This window comes from Micropterus dolomieu, linkage group LG13 (genome assembly GCF_021292245.1).
Source record: "Micropterus dolomieu isolate WLL.071019.BEF.003 ecotype Adirondacks linkage group LG13, ASM2129224v1, whole genome shotgun sequence".
Taxonomy (NCBI): Eukaryota; Metazoa; Chordata; class Actinopteri; order Centrarchiformes; family Centrarchidae; genus Micropterus; species Micropterus dolomieu.
In genome coordinates, this window is record NC_060162.1 from 22,331,540 (window position 1) to 22,353,722 (window position 22,183).

General features: G+C 39.4%; 1 protein-coding gene across 4 annotated transcripts; it reads left to right on the forward strand.

Annotated features, from left to right (window-relative positions):
• The first annotated feature begins 656 nt into the window (after positions 1–656).
• On the forward strand, positions 657–19,338 carry LOC123981732. Of its 4 annotated transcripts, XM_046066832.1 has the most exons (7): positions 657–857; positions 2,410–2,475; positions 3,379–4,355; positions 7,926–8,057; positions 12,503–12,682; positions 16,315–16,345; positions 17,586–19,338. In XM_046066832.1, the coding sequence occupies exons 3-7, from the start codon at positions 3,492–3,494 to the stop codon at positions 17,726–17,728; spliced, it is 1,350 nt and encodes a 449-aa protein (XP_045922788.1). In that variant the 5' UTR covers positions 657–857; positions 2,410–2,475; positions 3,379–3,491; the 3' UTR covers positions 17,729–19,338. The 4 variants fall into 4 exon arrangements, with proteins under 4 accessions (XP_045922788.1, XP_045922787.1, XP_045922786.1 ...); XM_046066831.1 differs by lacking the exon at positions 657–857 and having other exon boundaries at positions 2,269–2,475; XM_046066830.1 differs by lacking the exon at positions 657–857 and having other exon boundaries at positions 2,269–2,475; positions 3,483–4,355.
• Positions 19,339–22,183: the final 2,845 nt, after the last annotated feature.

The following is a 22,183-nucleotide window of genomic DNA, read 5'->3' on the forward strand; positions in this document are numbered from 1 at the left end:
TTAATAGGGACCCAGCAGCTACCAGCAGGTTAATATGGCTCTGTGGAATTGGAAGGATATCATCTTTTCTTTGTTGCAGCTGATTTGCTGACGTTTACACTGAAGACAGTGTGACTGTCTGATACCACCAAGGAATGTGAGATATTTATCCCATGCAACAAAAACAAGAGCTCACAGTGTCCCCATGCTGTCATGCCATGACATGATGAGAATGTGTGTGCTAATCTTGTGACTAAGTGTAGAATATATTTCAGGTTTCTCTCCAAGTGTGTTGCTTTTTGTACTTATTAAATGCCCTTATTCCATGAGCAACCCGTTCTTTAATTCAAACAGTTTGATTTTGGACCACGCAAAAAGACAAAGTTAAAAATGAACACATAATCAATTTAGACTCACATACAAACAACAATTATATATATAACCATCAGTCATTACACCAGGCAAGAAAGTGCAGAATATTAATTTGATATTTTCTGTCCTGCAGTGATAGAGTTGGAAAGTACATTTCTCTTTGTGTATCTTACTAGAAGCTGACTGTTTGTTGTCAAAATAAGGTTTTGTTGTGTTTCAGATTTTCACACTATCTATAATACACACTGTCAAGACAACACAGCTTACATAATTCAGTGTGAATTTATTAGCAGATGGTCTTGATAAACTTTTTATGTGCTTTCCTTAAGTGTTATTGATTTGTAGAGTTAAAAAACAGATAATCCTAACAAACCTCAGCTGTTAGAGAAACTTATGATCTGTCTTTCTTTCCTCTAATCGTTTTATTGTGTGTACTGTATCTAACCGCCAGATCTCACCTTGTCTCCTCTCTTTTGTTGTACCACTTTTCTTCAAACCTGACCCAGGTAACTATACCTCTCTATGACAGGAATGTTACATATGGAGGAGCTTGTCTCGGCAGGTTGGCGTAGCTTGTATTGAAATACATGTTTGAGTTAAATTAAGATGCATCCATCATCACAGCTATGTAGGACTGTCTAACATTTTAGATGGGCGGGGATGGTGAGTGAAATTTGTCAAGTTCATTCAAGCAAGATAACTAATGAGGTTCATTCATAAGCATCAATTTGACTCACACATAAGTGTGTTTTTTACTAACTGCCTGATAGTTCAACTTGTGCTGATGCTGTTTGGTCAATTAACAGTAGTTTCTCTTTTACATAATGGGCATGGAAGAACTTTTAAAGGGCCAGTTTGCTCAAAAAACAGTGAAACAATGGCATTTGGATTGTAGTTCTTTCATTTGATAAACTTAACATAGCAAAATCTCTTTTGACAGTTATGTGAAAATGATAATTTATCCATTGCAAAGCAGAAGAAGAAAACAGTTCACAACAAGGTCCTGATGATCTTTTTGTTTGGAAAAACCTAATGTTGCTGAGTTTTTCAAATGTAAATTTGTGATATTTAGACTGCTGCAAAGATCCCATCTCTGAGCTCCTTTTTTATTTGTATGAACTACAGGCAACATCTTCTAACATACCTCAGCAAATCCACTGCAGCTTTAGTTAGATAGCACTGTGTGTGCTGTGAAAATGTGTTTTATTGTGTTTGTGTGTGAAGAGACATTATAGTAAGCAATTCATAATACAATAACTAACTCTTAGTACACCCTCCACCTTGACCATATCTCTTCTCCCCAAGACCTTGTGGGTCAAACAGGCCTCAACAGGCAGAGTCATTGTCAAGGTTAACGTACAAATAGCAGGTCTTTACTCCTCACCAAAGACATTCCCTCCAAAACATGGAATTAAATGTTTGCTGGTAAACGTTAGGAATTCCACAGTCCACCGACAGCTTTGTAAGGACAGTAAGTCCCTTCTTGTTGATCAAGGCTTACAGCTTTGCTGTAGTTACAAAAAATATGAACAGAGAGCGATTTAGAGAGGATAAGAACACGTTTAAAGTATTACCTCATGTGTTGTTGAGGAATGTGCTTCTAAGGTGTTTCTAATCCTTTGCCTCGAGCCATATTATACTGCAATGAGTGAAGAAGGAGGAATGGGGAGGGGGAAAGGTGCACCACGGACCCCAAGCCATTTAATCAATGTTTGTTGAAGACTAATGTGCGTGCAGCTATTTAATCTGATCATTTCCACTACAGAACTTTGGATGTTATTTGCTTTGAGTGCGTAATTAATGTTTTTTCTCTCTTGCACATGCTTGCATTCATGTGCAAAATAACACACACACACACACACACACACACACACACATACACACAGAGACTTGCACAAAAAGCGCAAACACCTGCCTGTGGAACTCTCTGTCTTCTTGCTGAGGTAATGTAGGAGGGAAAAGCATTCCTCAAGCCTTGCTTTTTCTCTCCTCCCCTCACAGAATTTCATATCTTTTCAGGGGTGAACTCACTGTTTCTGTACCTTCTGTGTCATGCAGCACATAAGCACTGAGTTGGATACTGGTTCTTCTGACTGCTGTGTTGGACCTTGGTTGACACATCTGGTATGTTGAAATATGAATTCTGTATTTCTTCTTCTTTAAAGCAGCCTATATTATATATTTCTTTAATATATTTAAGAAATAGGTCAGAATTACAAACATGACCTATAGTATATGACCTTTATGACGTTATTGAGTATTTAAGATGTTATTGAGTTACAGTAATATTTTTTCACTGACCAGTTGACACATGGCCTTCACACAATAGGAACAAATGACTCTTTGTTTGCAAGTGTGCAGTATGAAACTTTACTTGGGAAAGGATTAGTATGTTTTACATGTATATGCTGTCTGTGTTTTATAGTGTTTTCAGGATTTTAAACTAATTTTAAGACCTACCACTGTGTGTGAAAGACAAAGAAACCATAACAGGCAAGGAAAGGGTGTGTTGGCTGCAGCCAAAAATATCCATCAGGAAAAAACAATGTGTTTGAGCAAAATGCATTTGTCAAGTCTGAGAGCTACAGAGGGGTGCACTGTGGAGTTTTTGTGATGACAAACTTGTTGATTTTGGCATGGGCCGATCACATTTTTGATTGTTTTGGCCCAGAAATTTCATTTAAGTTATATTTGGTAATAACAGTAGAGCATGCACAGTATCAAAATAGTGGGAAAATAATTTTGCTACAATATTTTAATCATGTTAAACTGCAGGGCTGTATCTTTATCAAGGAAAATGATTGATAAACTGTCTAAGCAGCAGTTTCATCCTTCTTGAACATAACTCTTAAGTTTGTAAGCAAATAAAGACTTGAATCCAGACAGATACATCCTTTAACAGAAATAAATGACAATAGATTATGCATGCATAATATTCTTTAGTGCACACATGGGTGAAGGCGAATCAAGATGTCCAAATTTACATTCTGTGTCTCTTTCTTTCTCTCCATCTCTCTCCCTGCTCAGGTATCAAAGGACTTTTCTGACATTCAAATGTATAAATATCATTCACTCAAATCTTCATTTAAGCAGCTTTACGTTTTTCATTGTCATTGTGCTCACTATAAAAGACTCAGCAGATGAGGACTGGCTCACTAGTGATGCATGAAGGTCCACTGCCTGTTCAGCAGCAGCCTAACAGGCACATTCACCCCCAGGCTGTCGGGGTCGCTTTGGGTGATCTGCAAGGTCAAGTTCCCCTCCTGACTCAAAGCTCCAACAGCAAACTGAGAACCATGTCTGAACCTGTTCCTCTGCTCTGTCATGCTCAAATATTGAAGGAGCTGAAGATGGACATCAGCTCCCCCTGTAATACAGTTAAGCTCGACTTAAACAGTTCAGAAGTGGCTCCTGGAACAGGTCTGGACATGGAGGTGTCCGGCCTCGGTTATCAGGTGGAGGCGGAGTTTTTGAAACATGGTGGAGCCATATCGCCTCAGCAGCAAGAAGGGAGCCCGATAGAGACCTCCTTATCTGATGAGTTTCTTCCTGCCTTTTCACCAGCCCTGGATAAAAGTAGTTGTAACCATCTGCCAGCATATGTGAATGCACCAGAGGACAGTTCATTGGATCTGCTAAGAATAGTAAAGCACAAGCCAAGTGCCATTGTGTTCTGTGATTATGATTTTAGCTCTGACAACCAGGTGATCGTTGCCAATGAGAGCTCAGATGGCGGGGAATCCTCCTCGTCGACCAATGAAGAGGGAGAGGGTGACGATGATGGTGATGAGAAGGATGATTTTCCCGAGACGTTAAAATATAAGGAATTCCTGGTCAGCCGTCGGCGTAGAAACTTGAGCAGGAACAGGAAGCGCTTGAGGACGAGAAAGGATGCCCAGCCTAATAGCTCTGCATCTATCTGGCAAAAGGCCACCGATGAGGGCAAACCTGAGTTCACAGGTAGCCAGGAGGAAGAGGATACACTGCAGAACAATGGAAAACAGGTAAGAAAAACACGACAGTAGATAAGAGATATAAGAGACAAAGAGATTTCATTCACTGTGTAGAACTTTAGTAACTGCATGTCTGAGTTACACTGCACTGCAGAGAGGCCTTTTGCTCAGCAGCTTGTCATATCAGGAAAAGCACAGGTTTAACTAATAACATTAACAAGTGTCCTGTAAGACATGACAGTTTGACAGTGAGCCAGCATGCACAACACCAGGACCCTGAAACAGAATCAGCTAAATGGAATTCAGCCATCAGTCATTATTTTCACATGTAGTGTTCCTACATGTCAGCCCATCTTCGGTGAAAAGGGCTTATTTTGTAACAGTGAATACTACTTTCACCACTAGAGGGCAGCAATGTCAAATTGTTTCTACCTGACCACCAATTTGTTGCTTGTAGTATTTTTTTTGAGGGTCCAGTGTGTCTTCCAAAGATAGTAAACTGAGTAAATGTGAATGCTTGTGAATTTATAAATGTGTCAGTGCCAACTAGGAGCAATATAATTGACTGCATCATTTGCAATCTACAACTTGTATGCCGCACAGCATGTTACAGTAGGGTAGCTGGAGTATCCTGGTGGATTATTGGTCACAGAGGCTTAGATGCAAAAATACATGTATTTAGTGCTGTATGTAGTAGGAATGTCTGTGGTTTAATTCTGGCTGGGCATCTTTGTGGCATGACATTCTCCCAACCCTCTTTTACAAATAATCTAAACAAAACATTGCCTGTTGCAAAAGCTGCTATATATATTATACTGCCCAAATGTTTAGAGATAAAGAGTTTGCAGTCGTTTGAATAATCTGGTGTTTTTTCTTTTGGTGGAGTTTTTGAAGTGAAAGAGAAAACTGTTTTGAGAAAAAAGGGGGATCTGAATAAAAAGGAATATTATGGCAGGTGTACCTTCAATCATAAATTCCTCTCATGTTTCTCCTGGGACGGCCTGGTATCTCCACCTCTCAGCCTGCACTGTACCAGCGGGCATCCATCAGTGTGAGTTTGCCCCTGACCGTGTTCTCACACCTGTCAGAGCGGACCTCCGTCGCTGGCATGTTCCCATAACAGTCCTCTGGCAAACTACACACTTTTTCTCCCCTCTTGGACTGAAATGAAAGGATTTGTTCTCTCCGTGCTCCTTTTGTGATGTCGCTCTCAGAGTTTGACCAAGTAGCTTTTAAAGTCACTTATTGACAGGCTTAGGCCGGTGCTCATTTGAATACCTGTTAAGTCAAAGAGGCCCCACTGTGGTTCCACATTCTTGGAATATCTTGGTTCAGCCAGTTTCGTCACACTCCACAATGCGGGTAACAACTTTGCCAAATTAAATAATTTTAGGAATTTAGAGTACAAAAAAATGTTATAAAGCTGCATTTAAAGTGAAATGAGTCTTACAAGCTTGGTATCAAGACTACTGATACTGTTTGACATTATTATCTCAACCAATTCAGCTTTTCATACCACCTTATAATGTTACAGAATTTCTTTTAATACTTGAGAACACAAGCTATAATCTGTAATTTCAAAGACAAATTTCAATGTACAGTACCTGCTACTTCATAATGGACAGCACCACTGGAGTTTTTCTGTTTCTATTACATGTTTAAATGCGCTGTGTTAGCTAGATGATATACCCCACTCTTAACAATAAAAAATATTGAATGAGGTTAAATCCTATAATTCAGACTTGGTCTAGGTTGATGAGTCTTGACCCCTTCTGGACTTTGGTTTTAATGCAGCTTTAACCAATATTTTACAATAACAATGTATCAAATGACAATGGGAAAACCATGAGAAAGAGGTCACTCGTAGTGAGGAGCGTACTGAGAGTTATCACCCAAATCTGAGGTTTATAGCTAATTGTTTAGTTGTCTGTCATGTAAATGTACTGTTTTCATTCACTCTCACCACTCTTGTAGCGTTGTTTTAAGCCGCACAAGGCAGTATGCTTTCTCAGTGAAAAAGCTCTAAAAACCCATTGAACCACCAAGCGGCAGACAGACACAGTTAGAATCCAGAAAAACGATCCAAATGAATGACAATGTTGCTGTGTAATTGCTGGTTGTGTAAAATAAGCAACTGTTGGCTAACAAGTTTTGTGTTCACAACTCGACCCCAAGTGGCCAATACAATCTGTTACTGCAGGTTTAACTGGACTTAAATGGTGTTAACAACAGCCCTGCTTACAAGATACTATTTTGGTGCATCACCAAAAACATTTTGTTGGGATTCTGAAGTAGTTTGCACATACTTTTACCCCTCTCCACTCCTTTCCTCTATAGAACAAGTTGTCATCATAATTATGTAGTTACAGTGGCAAACGATTCGTGCAAAATATACTATCACTTCAGATCAGCATAGCACACTTACAGACCAAGGAAAGCCTCTACTTCTTTAGTAATTCATACTTAGACTAATGTATCACAATAATAGTGGGGGTTTACCCTCTCCAGGACAGTTCAGACAAATAATTAAATGCTCTTATAGCAGTGATGCGTTAAGAGCCCTATACTATATAATACTTTGGACAGAAGCCTATTGACATTTCATGAGCCTCGAGAGCACTCTGCTGCAAAAAGTGTGTGCGAATGTGTATCTATGTCGATGCGATGGTGTGCATTTGTTTTCACATTTACGTGCCACTCTGCGTATGCTCATGCTTGCAGTCGCTCATGCCACTGAAAAGCCTCCGCTGCCTGTGTTCTCCCCTCGCCCTGGCTCTGTCCCCCATAGTGAGGGTAAAAATAGCACCCTGCTGCACATAGACAGCCTTCTGTGTTCCCGTGTGTAGGAATCTGGAGATGTGGGGGCTGTAACACACAGGAAATGGCTTTACTGCCAAAACTGTTACTGCTGATATTTTTTAAAACTGGTCAACATGACGGGTTCGGGAATGGGAGTGGACAGAAGGATGTGTTTGTGTGTGAGAGTGGGTGGGTGGAGTAGTATGAGGGCATGCTTGTGTCCATGCATGTGGGAGTATGAGTGAGGGGGCTGTTTTTGGACTTCAAGCTCCTCAAAGGGGCCCTATGTGCTGCTATCAGCCTCTGGGACTCTGGGATTGGCAGCGGAGCCCAGAAACAAAGCAGTTTGTTCATTTCCTGGAAGGCCAGTGAACACAGTGTCTCAGTCAGAGTCCATGACCAATGGGTAGAGAGGGAAAAGAGAGGGGAAGCAAGGGTTTAGGTATGTGCATAACTGAGCTGTATGGAATAGACAGATATTAACACATTTACATAACATGCATTGGCCACATGGCTGTTTTTGTATACGTTAAAGGCAGTTTATTCTTCACTAGCAGCTATCTTTAGCTATAGTATTTCTCTTCCATCAAAGGCTTCTGTCGTCCTTGCTCTACAATTATCTCACTGTGAAGGTGTCACCTCCTCCACAGTTCACTGTGTACCCCTGCTCGGGCTGTTCAGCTGCAAGGAGCCTGAAGGCAAGGGTGTAGTAGGTGGATGAGGAATAGGAGTGTGTGTTGGGTTAGGAGACCATCATACATAAAAGGCCTAAAAGTGTGTGTGTGTGTGTGTGTGTGTGCATCATTTGGCTCGTGTGTTCAGGCTGCTGCGTGTGACTCCATGACCCTGCTGATGAAAAAGTTGGATCACCTCAATGAGGGGATCCAGGAAGTCCAAAGCACTAATCTCTCTCACTCGGACATGGCCAGTGTTGACGAGGAGCAGTGTACCACGGTAAGTCAAGTGCATTAAAATCAAGTCAGATTTATACGGTGCTTTAAACTCGCTCGACCCAAAGTGCTTTAGTATAATAAGTAATATGAAAAATGATAGAAAAACAGGAACAAAGGATAATAAACTGAGGGAACAATGAACAGGCCAATCATAAAGGTGAAACAAGAGAATTTGTTATACTGAAACATTACTGGTTGGTGAATGTAAAATTTAACTGTTTTTGAATGGAGTCTGGAGAGACTTCCTATTCAAGACAAGGAGATGCATCAAATAGCTCACCAACTTCTAACTAATACAAATATTTGATGTTAATTACTCAAAGGGGAATGATCATACTTTCATACCTTTACAACTTTATGAAAACTATTATTTGTTGTTTAACGGGGGAAAAGCTGTTCACAAATGCTTAACAAATAATTCTGCATCGTATTACAACAATTGTAGCTTTTCACTAATTGTCCTGTTGTAACACCTTAAGAGGAGCACTGTGAGATTTGAGGGGTAGTTACATTTCTACAAATAACAACTTTTCAGTTCACATTCAGTTCAACAGTGTGAATTTGAAATTGCTGTGAGATGTAATCCCAACATTAAATCTTGTATTTCCACATAAATCGATCATTCAGAAAGTTAGATCTGTTTGATGTACTGATGTGACTGCATAAGAGTTTAAAAAAAGGGTAGGTTAAATAGATTAATCACATGTCGCATGAATATAAAATAAAAAATGGATGACATAGTTTTGATTCGATTGCAGCATACACTAATAAAAGTGCCATTACTTTTATTATTATTGTTAAATTTTCAGGCAAGTTCATAACATAACTAGTAATTCTGTACACCATGTCATTTGTGGCCACACACCGTCATGCTTAATTTACCATTGAGTCATCAGACAGTGTACCACACACATGTTGGACAGAGAGCCTACTCAGGGGAATGGGTTGCCAAGCTTGCAGTCTTTCCCACTATTTAATTTGAGGCAGATTAATTAAGAATAATAGTTTGGATGGTCTCCAAGCCTGTTGTTTTTCCGCCATTAAAGCCTTTCATATATCAGGTGGTTTCTGGCATCCATCTGGAAACAACATTAATCCCCCAGAAACCACAGAAAATAAAAGCTGAGATCCTTCCAGCTTGCTCTTATTTTAAAATTTTACTTAACAAAATTTCAGGGCGAACAGAGTTTGTAAATAGCTGCTGTGCTCCCCTCCTCTGCTGTCTTCACACATGACATTCCAGCTGCCTCATAATGCTAACCAAGTGTAAATCTGGTAACCTCAAATAGCTCTTAAACCAACAGCACAGAACTTTAGGAATTCTTATAAAAGGCTGCATTTAATCAAGCTAATCTTAATCAAACTGTCTGGCAAGCCTGGAAAACAGCAGACATTTTAGCTTTGTATATGACATTCTCTGTCAAGTATTTTTATGTAACACTAAAGGGAATTTTATTTGCATTTAGTATATATTTTTTGCAGTGACCCATCAAGTAAAAATACTCAATACAACACAATCTGATGATCATTAAAAAAAAGAAAAAGAAATAAAAATGTTCAGGTCAGCTTCTTACCTTGCAGTGGAAGAGGAGCAGAGAGACCATTTATCTAAAAAATGTAAAATATTTAAAGGGTAAGAAAGATTAAATTACCCCAGCCCAGAGGGATAATGTGTGACTTTTTTCTCTTTTTTTGGCAGTGAAAGGCATTCAGGATGGGGTGCTGAGCTCAGATAAGAATTAAGATTTGCTTGAATTAAAAAAAATAACAAAATTCAGTTAAACATCAGAACTTCCCCTTAAATACCCACAAGGTGTTCCTCTAAGCAACACAGTCTCTGTATCGGTCCTACTGTTCTAACAATGAACTTTTTGTGTTTGCAAGTAATAAGCTAAATATAGAAAATGTCTTCACAGTATTATATTTTCATTCATTCCTCACACACCGCCCTGTAATCAGACAATATCCTTCAACCTCCATCCCTTCCTTATTCTGCACAGCACATTTTTAAAACTCTTCTCCATTGTTAATACATATTTTTAGCAATGCTAGCATCATAAATCTAGGGATGACAATGCATGCTGCTAGGGTCCTATGTTCCCCAGCTCAATATCCTCACAATATGAGACATTAAGGAGATCTTTCAAATGGTTTCATGTTCTCAGCAATGTTTTCCCCCAGGTCAGATGTTCATTGTATCAATATGGTCAATGTGGTTGAAATCACCCACCTACAGCATAAAGACTACTGATGTTATACTCCTTGATACCTACTCCCTCAAATTTACAGGCAAGACCCTTTGGACATTGGCAGTGGTGAAAAGTATTTTTACCATTCAAACTGCATTTGAAATGTCCACCCCCCTTTGTTCTTTTGTCATTTGAACTGCAAAGATAGCCCTTAACAATCTCAAGAGACACACCTGCTGGGAACATAGAACCCTGGGAATATAAGGACATAACATAAGGTTGCTCCAAAAATTTGGTCCATGATTTTAAAATATCTCAATAACTATTAGATGGATTGCCGTGCCATCTAGCTCCACCATCAGGTCAAACATTTCTGTGTGGCCAATACTTTGGTTTATGACTAAATTCATGCAAAACTAATAACATTCCCATCAGCGTGAGCTCTACTTTGTGTTTAATGCTAATTAGCAAATGTTAGCATGCTAACAAGATGGTGAACACAGTAAACTTTGCACCTGATAAACATTAGTGGGCTGCATGTTAGCGTTGTCATTGTAAGCATGTTAGCTTGCTAAGTACAGCCTCAAAAAGCCCCTAGCATGGCTGAAGACTCTTAGACTTGTGTTCTGATGGATGGACTTTCCACTCTGGGAATTTTATCTATTAAATTCCTCTTGGTTACATGAGAAAGACTGGAACAGAAAAAGTGCTAATCAAACAAGCCAAGTTAGTTTAAATAAGATTATTAATCCTCCTTATGGGGAAATTCAAGTTGGCAAAGCACCACAGAGGAATGTAAAAAGAACAAAATACAATAAAAAAAGAATCAGTTAACATTCTACGTAGATCTATAAATATATACACACTAAATATAATCAAATATAATAAGAATAACAAATGTGGAAATACAGTCATGCCAAAATTAGAAATTTAGATGACAAATTTACTGACCTTCGGTTTGAACTGTACTTTGTTTTGGGGACACAGTGTCCTTGATGTTGTCATCGAACTGTGACCGCATAGTTAGAAAATTAGCAACAGTATCAACTCTATGATAGAAATGCTCTACGGGGTCAGAAAGGGAATTTTCTACACAGACAAGCATTGTATGTTGTGTTGAAGGGAAAATGTGTCTCTCTGTGCATGCAGTTGTGGATTGGATTCTTCGACATTTATGCCATTCCTCCTTCGCTTTTAGTTACACACTCTTACTTTCGCACACACATCCATATTATCAGCACAGGGTTTAACAGGGGAGAGCGGGAAGCACAGCAGCAGCGGGTCTTCCCACTGTAGCGGGTACAGTAGTTGAGTCATGAGGTCAAGCAGGGATGGACTTTCCAGTGTTGTCACTGAGTGGAGATATGGAGGGGACGATGATGGGCTGGATGGGAGGGGATTTTTCAGAATGATAGAAGGGCAGACACATCATCAGCAGTGTCTTATATCTTTAACACTCACCCACCAACACCAGCTCCACTAAATACTCCACAGAAACCATACAACAGAAACATAGAGCTGCTGAAGAGGCAGGTGACATGAAGACAGGGGTAAGAGACTAGATGAAATACAGCTACATAGAAACTGATATTGAAGGTGCTACTGTGTAGTGTAGCATTTTAGCAAAAAGGATGTTAAGAACTGCAATGAGTAATAGTAAACAAGAAATGAAGAGCAGTTTCAACTGGATGTCAGTTATCTTGACAGCATAATGATGAAAAACAAAGAGAGTTTCTTATAATCATGAAAGAAATAATATGTAGATTCTCTTCGAGGAGGGAAAGCTATACCTAATCTGTCATGAGAAATAATAAGAGTTTGCAGAATATGTTGTCACTTTGTCATTTTAGTGCTAGTGTTTCTCAATGTTTTGTTTTACCAGTTCTGAAACTTTTGCTTGTATCAGATAATCCTAAACAGAAGGACTTGCTCATGTGTCAGTGCCGTGTCGATGTTCAAATTGCACCATCAATATCGACGGCTGTGTCCAAGGTTGATAATGAACTTGAAATCTTAACCTTTAAGCCAACTTTTACCTTTATGTGCTTGGAAGAAAATGGAGATTTTAAGATCTGTATATTCATGACCACAGGGCAACTTCATCTGCTGAGGAAGATCATGTGATACAATCGAAAGCTCTAGAAAAGCCACTGAGTGGAACTTGCGGTGACATTTGAAGAAGAAACTTCTAATCTCAATCAGCTTTATAGTCCAGCATCAGGGAAAAGTGGATCTGACTTCTTCTCTGTCCTCCCAGGGTACCCCGGCTGTGGGCAGAATGGCGTGCCGAGCCCCGAGTCAGGATCAGGGAACCGCCAGAGCTTCAGACAAACCTGAGCCGCTGACCAGGCGCCCCTCACGACCTTTGACCCGCAGCAGACCTCTGACTCGCTCGTCCCTCTCGTCCCCTACACATTTCCATGCTCGACAGGCCAGGGTGAGCAAGACTGTACCGCTGTGTTTGTGTCTGGGAGTGTTTGTGAGTTGAATTGATCAGTCTGCTTTATTCGGTGCTAAAACTCTGACCTTTATGGCAACATGCTGTTTAGTTATATGTTTGCAGTGACTTTGTGGTAGTAGTTACACTAAAAAATGAGTAACTACAGAGAGTTTGTGGCTACATTTCTGGATGCTACTTCCTGCTTAATATTATCTACACTTTATTGATAAGATAGCGGATAGGACAGATACAGGAAGAACAGTTTGCTACGAAACTAACCCATCTGAATTCTGTCCCGAATACTCGATTTAATCACAAATATTACTAGGCTATAGTCTACTGCAGCTTCTTCAACAGGAAAGCCACTGGGTTTGTCTACTGATTATGACATCAGGTTACCACTCCCAAGCAGATATGATGCCTGTGATCTGATCAGCTTACAGTCCTCCCTGCTGTCAGCTCATGCCTCCCTTACTCTTTAAAAACGGCATGCACGCTGGTGTGGAGCTATACAACATATGAGACTTTGCAGCTGATCCTGACATGTCTGATTGAAATAAGTTGATTAGTTAAGCATCTGAAAGTATCATCAAGTAAGCGTCGGAGATGTTACAAACTCAATTTATACCATCTTTTGAGTGAAACCTTCTCATCAATCTAGTCTGTGCTGTAATAATTGTGGACAGTTTTTGGGGACAAAAAGTTTGAGACCTAACACATTTTTTTATTTTTACATTGTTCAAGGTGCTTTCTTGTTTGAAACACATTGACCTCTTTTGTCATTTTGTTATATTTTATGTCATACACTGGTAATTTCTACCCAAAGCTACTGGAAAGTTAACATTTTCCTCCTTTTCTCTTTTGATTATTTCTTTACAAATCCAAATTTACTCCCTCCCTTTCTTTCATCACATTTCCTCCCTCCCTATCTCTGGGCCTCTGTCCAGTCTGTGTCTCCCATGCTGTTGTGTAAATAAGGTGAAAGTAAAAGGATGAGACAGCTCTGCTCCATCCAGAAGGATGCAAGGTCATCTTTTTTTTTTTCTGTGTCAGCACTGCGGCAACAACTACAGCTACCATAAACACACCACTGCTCAAATGGCACAACCGGATTGAATTGATAGCAGTGTCCAAAAGTAAACCAATCTTTTTTTGGGTAGTAGTAGTAGATTTCTAAAACTGTAATCGGCCTGCTGAATCTTTCATACAATTTCAACCATATAATCTGGTTTACAGCAGTGGATGGAGTGTGCTATGTAATGTATACGGCTTTGGTGGCTTTCAAACTCAGTAGCTATTCGTAGCTGTAACAATTCTTGTCCATGTTGTCTTAAAAGTTAATAAGTTAAACTTCATTCTTGATCTTGAAATGGTAGTTTGACGAAACATGAAAGTGCTGGAAAAAGCTAGTAAGTGAACCTTGAGTTGAGATTGTTTTGTCACACCACAGACATTTTGTATTTACTGAGAGTCAGAATTAAACCAGGTTAAATTCATGCAACCTACAGCTTGCATTCTGCTTGTAACATTTGAGGTGGTTTTCTTGTAAAAAGAGGACTTGACATATGCGCTTAATTATAATTATTTTTTTTTTTCACCAGCAGCATTATTTTTAACTAAACCGTATACACATTAAAACTTTACAAATTTAACAATTTCTGTGTGTAACCAAGAAATCTTTTCCCACTAAAGATATCCTGGTTTTACCCAGATCCGTTTACATCTTCAAAAGAGCATAACAATTAATTAACTGGGTTTTGACCTGCAAGTCACCAAATCAGTGCTCAAAGAAATTCAGATTCGGATTTGACGTCTGGTTGAGGGAAAGCTGCAGTCTTTGCCTCTCTTAGCCTGATACAGCTGCATCGCAGGTTTAGACTCATTGTCCTCTTTTTACAAATTATGGTAAGCCTCTGCAGAATACAGTAGCACATTGGTTTGGCCAGTGTGCAGTTGATCCTGATGTGTCAGAATTATATGTTATGAGTGTGTGTGTGTGTGTGTGTGTGTGTGTTTGGATGTGTAGGTAGGTAGAGAGAGCAGCAGAGGCTGTGGAATCAGACTGACGCTAAAGGGGTTTATTTTTCCCTAACCGTGACTGATAAAGTACAGCTGTCCAAACTCACACACACACACACACACACACTCACAGATACATAGTGTTCTTCTCAGCCCCAAATTTAGAGCATTTTTTCTTTTTGTTTCAGCCATTTTTGTTCAACAATTTTTGTTTCATATGTGCTGTTTGTGGAGCCTCTGATTATACTGAACCACTGGTTTGAGAATCAGTCAGCAGTAGAATATCGATTTACTCTTGAAACTATATATAAATATATAAATTAATGATTTAGTTTAGGTGGCCCTTTTAATAACTGGCCAGGGACAATAGATGAAAATTATTAGCCTATTATATTATTGATATAGTATTGGGTTATTGGTCATCATTTCATTAATACTAAATATAGATGAGTGGTGGTTGATGTTCTCTGATTACTAAGAGATCTCTTGATTGTTCAATTTACTGCAGTTACTGCAAGTAGTCACCGACATGTGAGACGCTGCTTTTACATGAAATTCTAATTTTAGTAAACTTCTGCCTCTTTACAACTTGAACTGACAGTTGTTTGTTTAGTAATTTACTGTAGATGATCTCAGGGCTGAGGAAAGCCCATGGGAATCCTGCAGAATTTCCTGTGTAATTGCACAAGTGCAAGTGCATCATTAGTTAAATCCCAGCTCCTGAAGACCTTTGTAGAGATGACAGTGGCAGCATTCATGATGCACTGTCTGTGTCACGATAATGTTTTACACACTGGTTAGGAAATTAATTCTGTTCTGAGTTCCCTGATCTTATGGTTTGTCAATGCTCGTGGATTCTGGGACTTTTTAAGGAGTGCATTTATGTGTGTAATGTACTCCTCATGATCAGAGCCTAAGCTTTCATTTCCTGTGTTAATATTCTAGCTATTAAATATCTAAGTCATGGGTTGTTGCTGGTGAACGCTACTGCTACTGTTCTTGATCTTATTGTTTTCCCATGCTCTTTTTCTTGTTATTATTATTTGTCATCTGCTGCCATCATCTTGATTACCTTTTCTGTCATGTCCTGTTCTTCTCCTTCTCTTAGTTCCAAGTTAGCTCACAGTCTCACACAAAGACGCACACACACAGGCAACATCCTTTCCAATTTCCTCAAATTTAATTGCATCATTTATTATGATTTAAGTTGCTTTTTCTAAAAGGGGCTTTGGCCTCATTCATCAAGCGGATGTCACCCAATTTAAAAACACATTCTTCACATGGGATTATTATTTTATTTTACTGTAATTCCAAAAGAATCTGGTTAATAATCAAACAAATAAGCTATTAGGGCTTGGTGGGTTTTCATATGATCCTATGGCCTAAACACTTTGGAAATCTGTTCCTTTTGGTTGAACCAGATTTGAAATTTGGGTCATTTTCCCAGCGTAGCTACTGCTGCTGTCCAAGGGGAGTGAGTCATTGCCTTAGACTGATATTGAGTTTACATTCTCCAAAGCTTGAGAGTGTTATTGTAATCTGCTGTTTGTATGATTTATTGCTTTTGTTTTGGTACTCATTGTGTATTTCTTCTCTATTTTTCATGTCAGGCTGCTGCAAGGATGACCAGTGGATCAGCAGGTACGATAACCCTTGTGAGTGAGTGAGAGTGAGAGTGTGTGTGTGTCTGTGGTTTGTGTGCATTCAGTATCCATTCAGTTGGATTGTTTGCATTCCCGCGTTGGGATAAAACCGAACTTCTGGGAATGTCTCCCACCGTATTCCCAGCCAGTATGTCAAACCTCAACCACCCAGAAGTAATGATATACTGTTTCTACTATAACACACTCACACGCATGCACACACATACACAGCCTTGCCCTTTACACATACACAACACATGCATATTCAGGTGCATAAACACAGATATGTGGGCAAGCTCATACAAAAGAAACACAAACACTTTGTGCTTTGAGGTTCTGGCTTGTTGGAATTTGTCATGTGATAACACTCAGAAGCTTATCATCCCTTTAGCAAAGCAAAAACAAGTTTTTGTAATTGAAAATATATCTTGTGTCAAAAAGAATATTCATGTAATTTGTTTCCCTTTCCCCATCTGGGACTCAAGTTCCCAGATTGTGATACAAAAGTCTGAGGAGATGATTAACGAGTCCAACTCTGACCCCTGTGCATATCTCTTATGCTCAGAGTGTGTCCCTTGTGATTGACATGCACAGGCGTCATGGTACTGTAGCTAAGTACAACCCAGGGAGATGTCTCACATTCGCTTCGCTGCGGGATTGTTTATTTTTGTGTGTTTTGTCTGTACGTGTGTGTGTGTGAGAGAGAGAGAGAGAGAACTTGCACATCCCTGTGCTTGTGTGTGTGTGTACGTGTCGTAACTGTTGGGGCGCCTCCGATCATGGCACCACCATCAGCAAGGGTCACATTACTGTCAATGATAGTCCACGGAGGAGAGGTGCAGTGTGGGTAATGAGGCCCCAGAGGCTGCAGGGATGTCAGAGGTGATGCAGTCGGTGAGAGTGTGTGTGTTTGCGAGACAGAAAGAAACATTTCATGCAAACATGGCAGCGCTGAGGGAGGAGTGCATATTAGTTTCATTGTTTAGGGTTTCATGCTTCAGGTTTGTTTTCTCAATTGAGAGTGTTTATTTTCTCTTGTGATATAAGGAAACACTTTGGCTCTTTGACAGAAATCCTGTCTAATCAATCTGTGTTTGTCGGGCTGTGTGGGCTGTGTGTCTGAACTGCAAAGGGACAGGATACGATATGCACATATCTCTGCTCACATAGCTGACATTCACTGTGCTCTCTGCCAGATAAACAGAAGTTTTAACCAGAACTACCTGTGTTCTCTGCAGGGGGGCCTCCTTATCGGGCTGCAGGTTGTTGTGACCATCCTCAGCGTGTACCTTTGATGTATTTTTGTAGTGTGACTTTTGTCTTAAATGTCCGTGGGCGTGAGCAAGAGAGGGAATGCATGCCATGTCGGTATGCGGTTTAAATTGAATCTGCCCTCAAGCCGCGGAGGAAAATGTTTCAATCCCTGCAAAGATGAAAGGATTTATTTTCAATGCGTTGTTTTCTGAAGAATTAATATGCAATAACAGAGTATTTTTATATAGATGCTTAAGCGCTTTGATCTCAACTTCGTTTGCATTTCAGTAAGCTCTTAATCTTTGAGGTCACTTCCATGGTGCAGACTTACCTCACTTGTACTACACATGCTCAAAACCTTGGCTGTCTTGCTTTTTCTGAAGTATTTGTAAATTTGACTCACCCTTCATTTATGTTAATAGCATGATTTGGAGACCTATTTCATTATGTAATATGGAGTATGGAGAGTTAAAACAATTCACTTGCTTAATCACATAATATGGAAAATTTTAATAATTAAATTTTCCCCCCTGTCAGAGAGCATAGCAGCAACAGGTACAGATGATAGCATTATATTGTTGAAAAGATTTCTGTGCTGGACCATTTTATACATCGTACTTCTACTCCCCCAAAGATACATGCTGCCTTCCTGAATTTTACACATTTATAGGACAAAACCAGAAGTAAGACAATGTCAACAAATGTAAGTATTGACTAAATCGTATTATAAATTTAATTATACATCTGTCAGTGCAGACCAGCAGTCAGACTAATAAAACACTTTTTTAGGACTTGAAACAAAGTTTAGGACTCGGGACTTGTTGCACTTGACATGACACTTCACGTGGGACTTGAGATTTACTTATGACTTGCAAAATAATTATTTTGTACACCTTTGATCAATAACAATAACTGTCACATAATAAAAGTGAATGGTTCCATCACAGAATGCTTTACATCAATTCAAGAAAAAGAAATCTAAAATTCATATGGTAATATCAAAGCAAACATAAAGGATTCTGTTGTCTGGAGTGGATAATGTGAATAATACTCTTTATGTACAGTATACCCTACATAAGCATTATATACATTTGCTGTTCCTGGAATGTGGACGGAGTCCAGCATATGAATGTAGTTTTATTCCAGCTATTTATTCCAGCTAAGTACACTACTACTGCTCTGGCAAAAAATTATCGTTCAAAGATATTTTAAGACAGTGCTGCTATTTTAGAGCAGCTGATAAGCTTCAAATGACCTTGGCATGAACCACTGACACACATTCTCTACACTTTCACTGCAGTCTGTGATTATAAAATAAAATCCATCAGAATGTTCACGTTATTAGAAAGCGCTTGGTTAGGCTGTGGGAAATCTAGACCTATGGCCTTGATGCCCTTTTAGTGCATCCTTTGCATGTCTGTAAGTTTTTAATATGTCTAACTGGAGGGATTCAGCTGATTTATTGCTCTTGCAGACTTCTGACACACATTTGCCTCAAGACAGCGTGATGCAAATACTTAATCTAAATGTTTTCCCTTCGTTTTAGTTGTTAGTAACATCGCAGACTCTCTTGACATTTTGTGTAAAAGTAATAAAAGTGTCAGAGATTTTTGTGTGTCCATGTGGCTATGAATGTCATCTTATGTGTTTGTGTATGTGAGAGACCATTAAAAAAAAATACCACTGAGTGTAATGCATAAGATACCTCACACAGAAAAGCAGTTGGCTCAGCAATTAACTTGCAATAAACCTTTATCACTTAATGATTGTGTTGTGTTGTTAAAGTATGTGTGTGTGTGTGTGTGTGTGTGTGTGTGTGTATTAGTGGTGATGTGTAGACCCACCAGAGTGCATACGTTAAAGGTTTGTGATACTAGGAGGTCCCTTATTAACTCCGTGCTTAGTAAGTGTGCCTGTCTCTGTGTGTTATTGCAGCAGTGTGCAGCAGTGCTTTAACAAGTGTGGAAGTGGATTTGACTGTAGTCCCGGTCTCTCCCTGTTTCCTTCTTCACCTTTCCCTTTTCATTTTCTCTCTGTCTTTCTCTGCTCTCAGCTGTCTTTTATGACCATAACTCGACCCCCACAGTGTTTGTTTTTTGTTTCTGTCTATTTTCTGTCTTGATTTGTTTTACTGTAACTGTTTGCTGTGTTACTGTTTTTCTGTCTCCCTAAGCCTCACTATGAATCCTGTGTGTTGCTTCCACTGCCTTTTTTCATTTCAAGATGACTTGACACACACACACACACACACACACACACACACACACACACACACACACACACACACACACACACACACACACACCCTCACACATGCAGACTGTGCTTAGGCCATGAAGCAGAACATGCTTCAGTTGTATCCACTGTATGAGCCTGGGGAGAGGGAGGCTGGCCCAGAAAGTCCTCCTGATCGTTTGCACTTTAACGCCAAACCTTCTCTTATTCATGTGTCCCATTGTGCTTGCCACAAACAGTGTGCTCAATCGCATTATCATTACAGAGGAAATCAGTCATATTAAGCCTCTGCACTGTCACTTGCCCCGCAATCTCAGCAGTGCACTGCCAAGAAAGCGTGGCAGGGCATATGATGCATGTGAAATGAGATTTGCATAAATAGTGTTGCGCCATCAATTATTTACTTTTTTCCCCTCCGCTAAAAAAATAAATACATAAAAGATGCTGACTGCTTGCTGAGTACGTCCCTGAGGGTGCATCAAACAGGTGTTGTTCCTGCGGTTGAGACTTCATTGACGGCATTATTGTAATAATGACATAATGACCTCATCATGCTTTCAGACGTAGGTGTGGAGGGAGGGGAATTGGGGGCAAACAGAGCATGGGAGCAGGTGGTGGCTCCTTCTCAGGTCTTTCTAGTGTAAATCATTATATGGCTAATGGGCTCATGACATCGGTGTTATTCTATTAGAAAAGGAAAGGCGATAAAGACAGGGGGAAGTGAGTCTCAGCTGAATCATCTGTGAGACACTCAGAGACTCACTCAGAGATGCATGCCTCTGCCACCCACAACACACAACCGAGACCTGTTTACAAGGAAAACAGGACATGAGGATTAGTCATCAGGATGTCTGTGACACATAAAGTCACTACTTCTACGTGGTTGTTTACTTTCTATTTTGTCATGCTATTAAAACCTGGAATAATGGATTTGCTTGAGTACAGTCATTAGAGAGCCAATTAAAACTGACTATATTTTATGTTTCATAATTACAATGTTGTTCCTAACAACATTTTATATTTAAGTTTAGTTCTAGTTGGTGCATTAACACATTTTTAACCAGTACCCATGTAAAGTATAAATATATGTGTATGTTTGTTTTACTAACGTCATCGTGTTATATAAGCCTTGTTATTTAACACACATTCCTCGATAAACTTTTCACAATAGCAATGTGTATGATAATATAAATAAAATAAAGGTGATTGTCAGTGGGACTGGCATTGCCAGAAATTACATACAATACAGGTATTTGATTCAATATAATGTTAAAAATTAAATTAGAATAGATATACAGTACTGTGCAAGAGGCAGGTGTAGACATAGACACGTTAAAAGATTTATTAACAAAATGCAAAGTGAGTAAAAAAAAAAATAATCGAATTAATTTTTGGTGTGACCACCCTTTGCCTTCAGAACAGCATCAATTCTTTAGGTTCACTGGCACATAGTTTTGTGTGATTGTGTGTGTGTGTGTGTATGGAAATATTTCACATTTACAAGTAGTTCAGTGTACTTCAACATCAAGCATTACTTCAACTCCACAAGACAGACATTAGGTGAAGTCAGACCAAAGCGCTATTCCAGTAAATAAAGGATTGTATTCCATTTAGCTAATGTGTTTTGCAGTAGCAGGAATACAAAGGTTGATGGAATCACTTGATTAAGGCAACAAGCAAGTTTAGTCTACTGAACAAATGTTTAGTTATAGTCATTCACCTACCTTTGCCAGTCAATTAACACACCAGGGGTAAAACTCTGCCTTTTTATACGAATAACATAACAATGATTGATGACCAGCCAACCAACTGTACCACTTTATAATTTAACAGCAAGCATGAAAAGTCAATGTCTCTTTTTTACATCAATACTCAACCTCAATTCAGAAGAATTTGGTCTGGCTTGGCTTGACTGGCCATATAATGTTTTTCAAAAAATGTTACATCAGTGTCCTCAAGTGGAACCCAGAATAAGAGCCTGACTGACAGCAAGAAGATCAAGCATCTGTGTGTGTTTCACCATGAATAATGAGTGTGTGTGGGTATGCAGGCCTTTCTGAGCCCATGCATGTGTGTGTGTTTGTGTGTGTGTGTGTGTGTGTTTGTGCGCGCGCACACGCACTAGAATGTGTATGCTTATGCTTGTGTCGGTCTATTTGTGTATAAGAAGGCGGGTGAACATATACCAGTATTTTGGGTGATTATGAGTGGATTAACATGTGTGTTTTAAATGGAGGGGTTTTTTTTCTGGGTAGGAGCAGACTACCGGCTGGGGCTTCAGCTAAAGCCACGTCTGCTGCCACAGTTCACTGAAGGACACCTCCCTGCCGTTTTCATCTGAAATTTC

Coding starts and splice junctions, on each gene's coding strand:
- LOC123981732 (XM_046066830.1), top strand. CDS start 2,404: ATGCAGCACATAAGCACTGAGTTGGATACTGGTTCTTCTGACTGCTGT. Junction 2,476..3,482: donor GACCTTGGTTGACACATCTG/GTATGTTGAAAT, acceptor TCACTATAAAAG/ACTCAGCAGATGAGGACTGG. Junction 8,058..12,502: donor ACGAGGAGCAGTGTACCACG/GTAAGTCAAGTG, acceptor CTGTCCTCCCAG/GGTACCCCGGCTGTGGGCAG.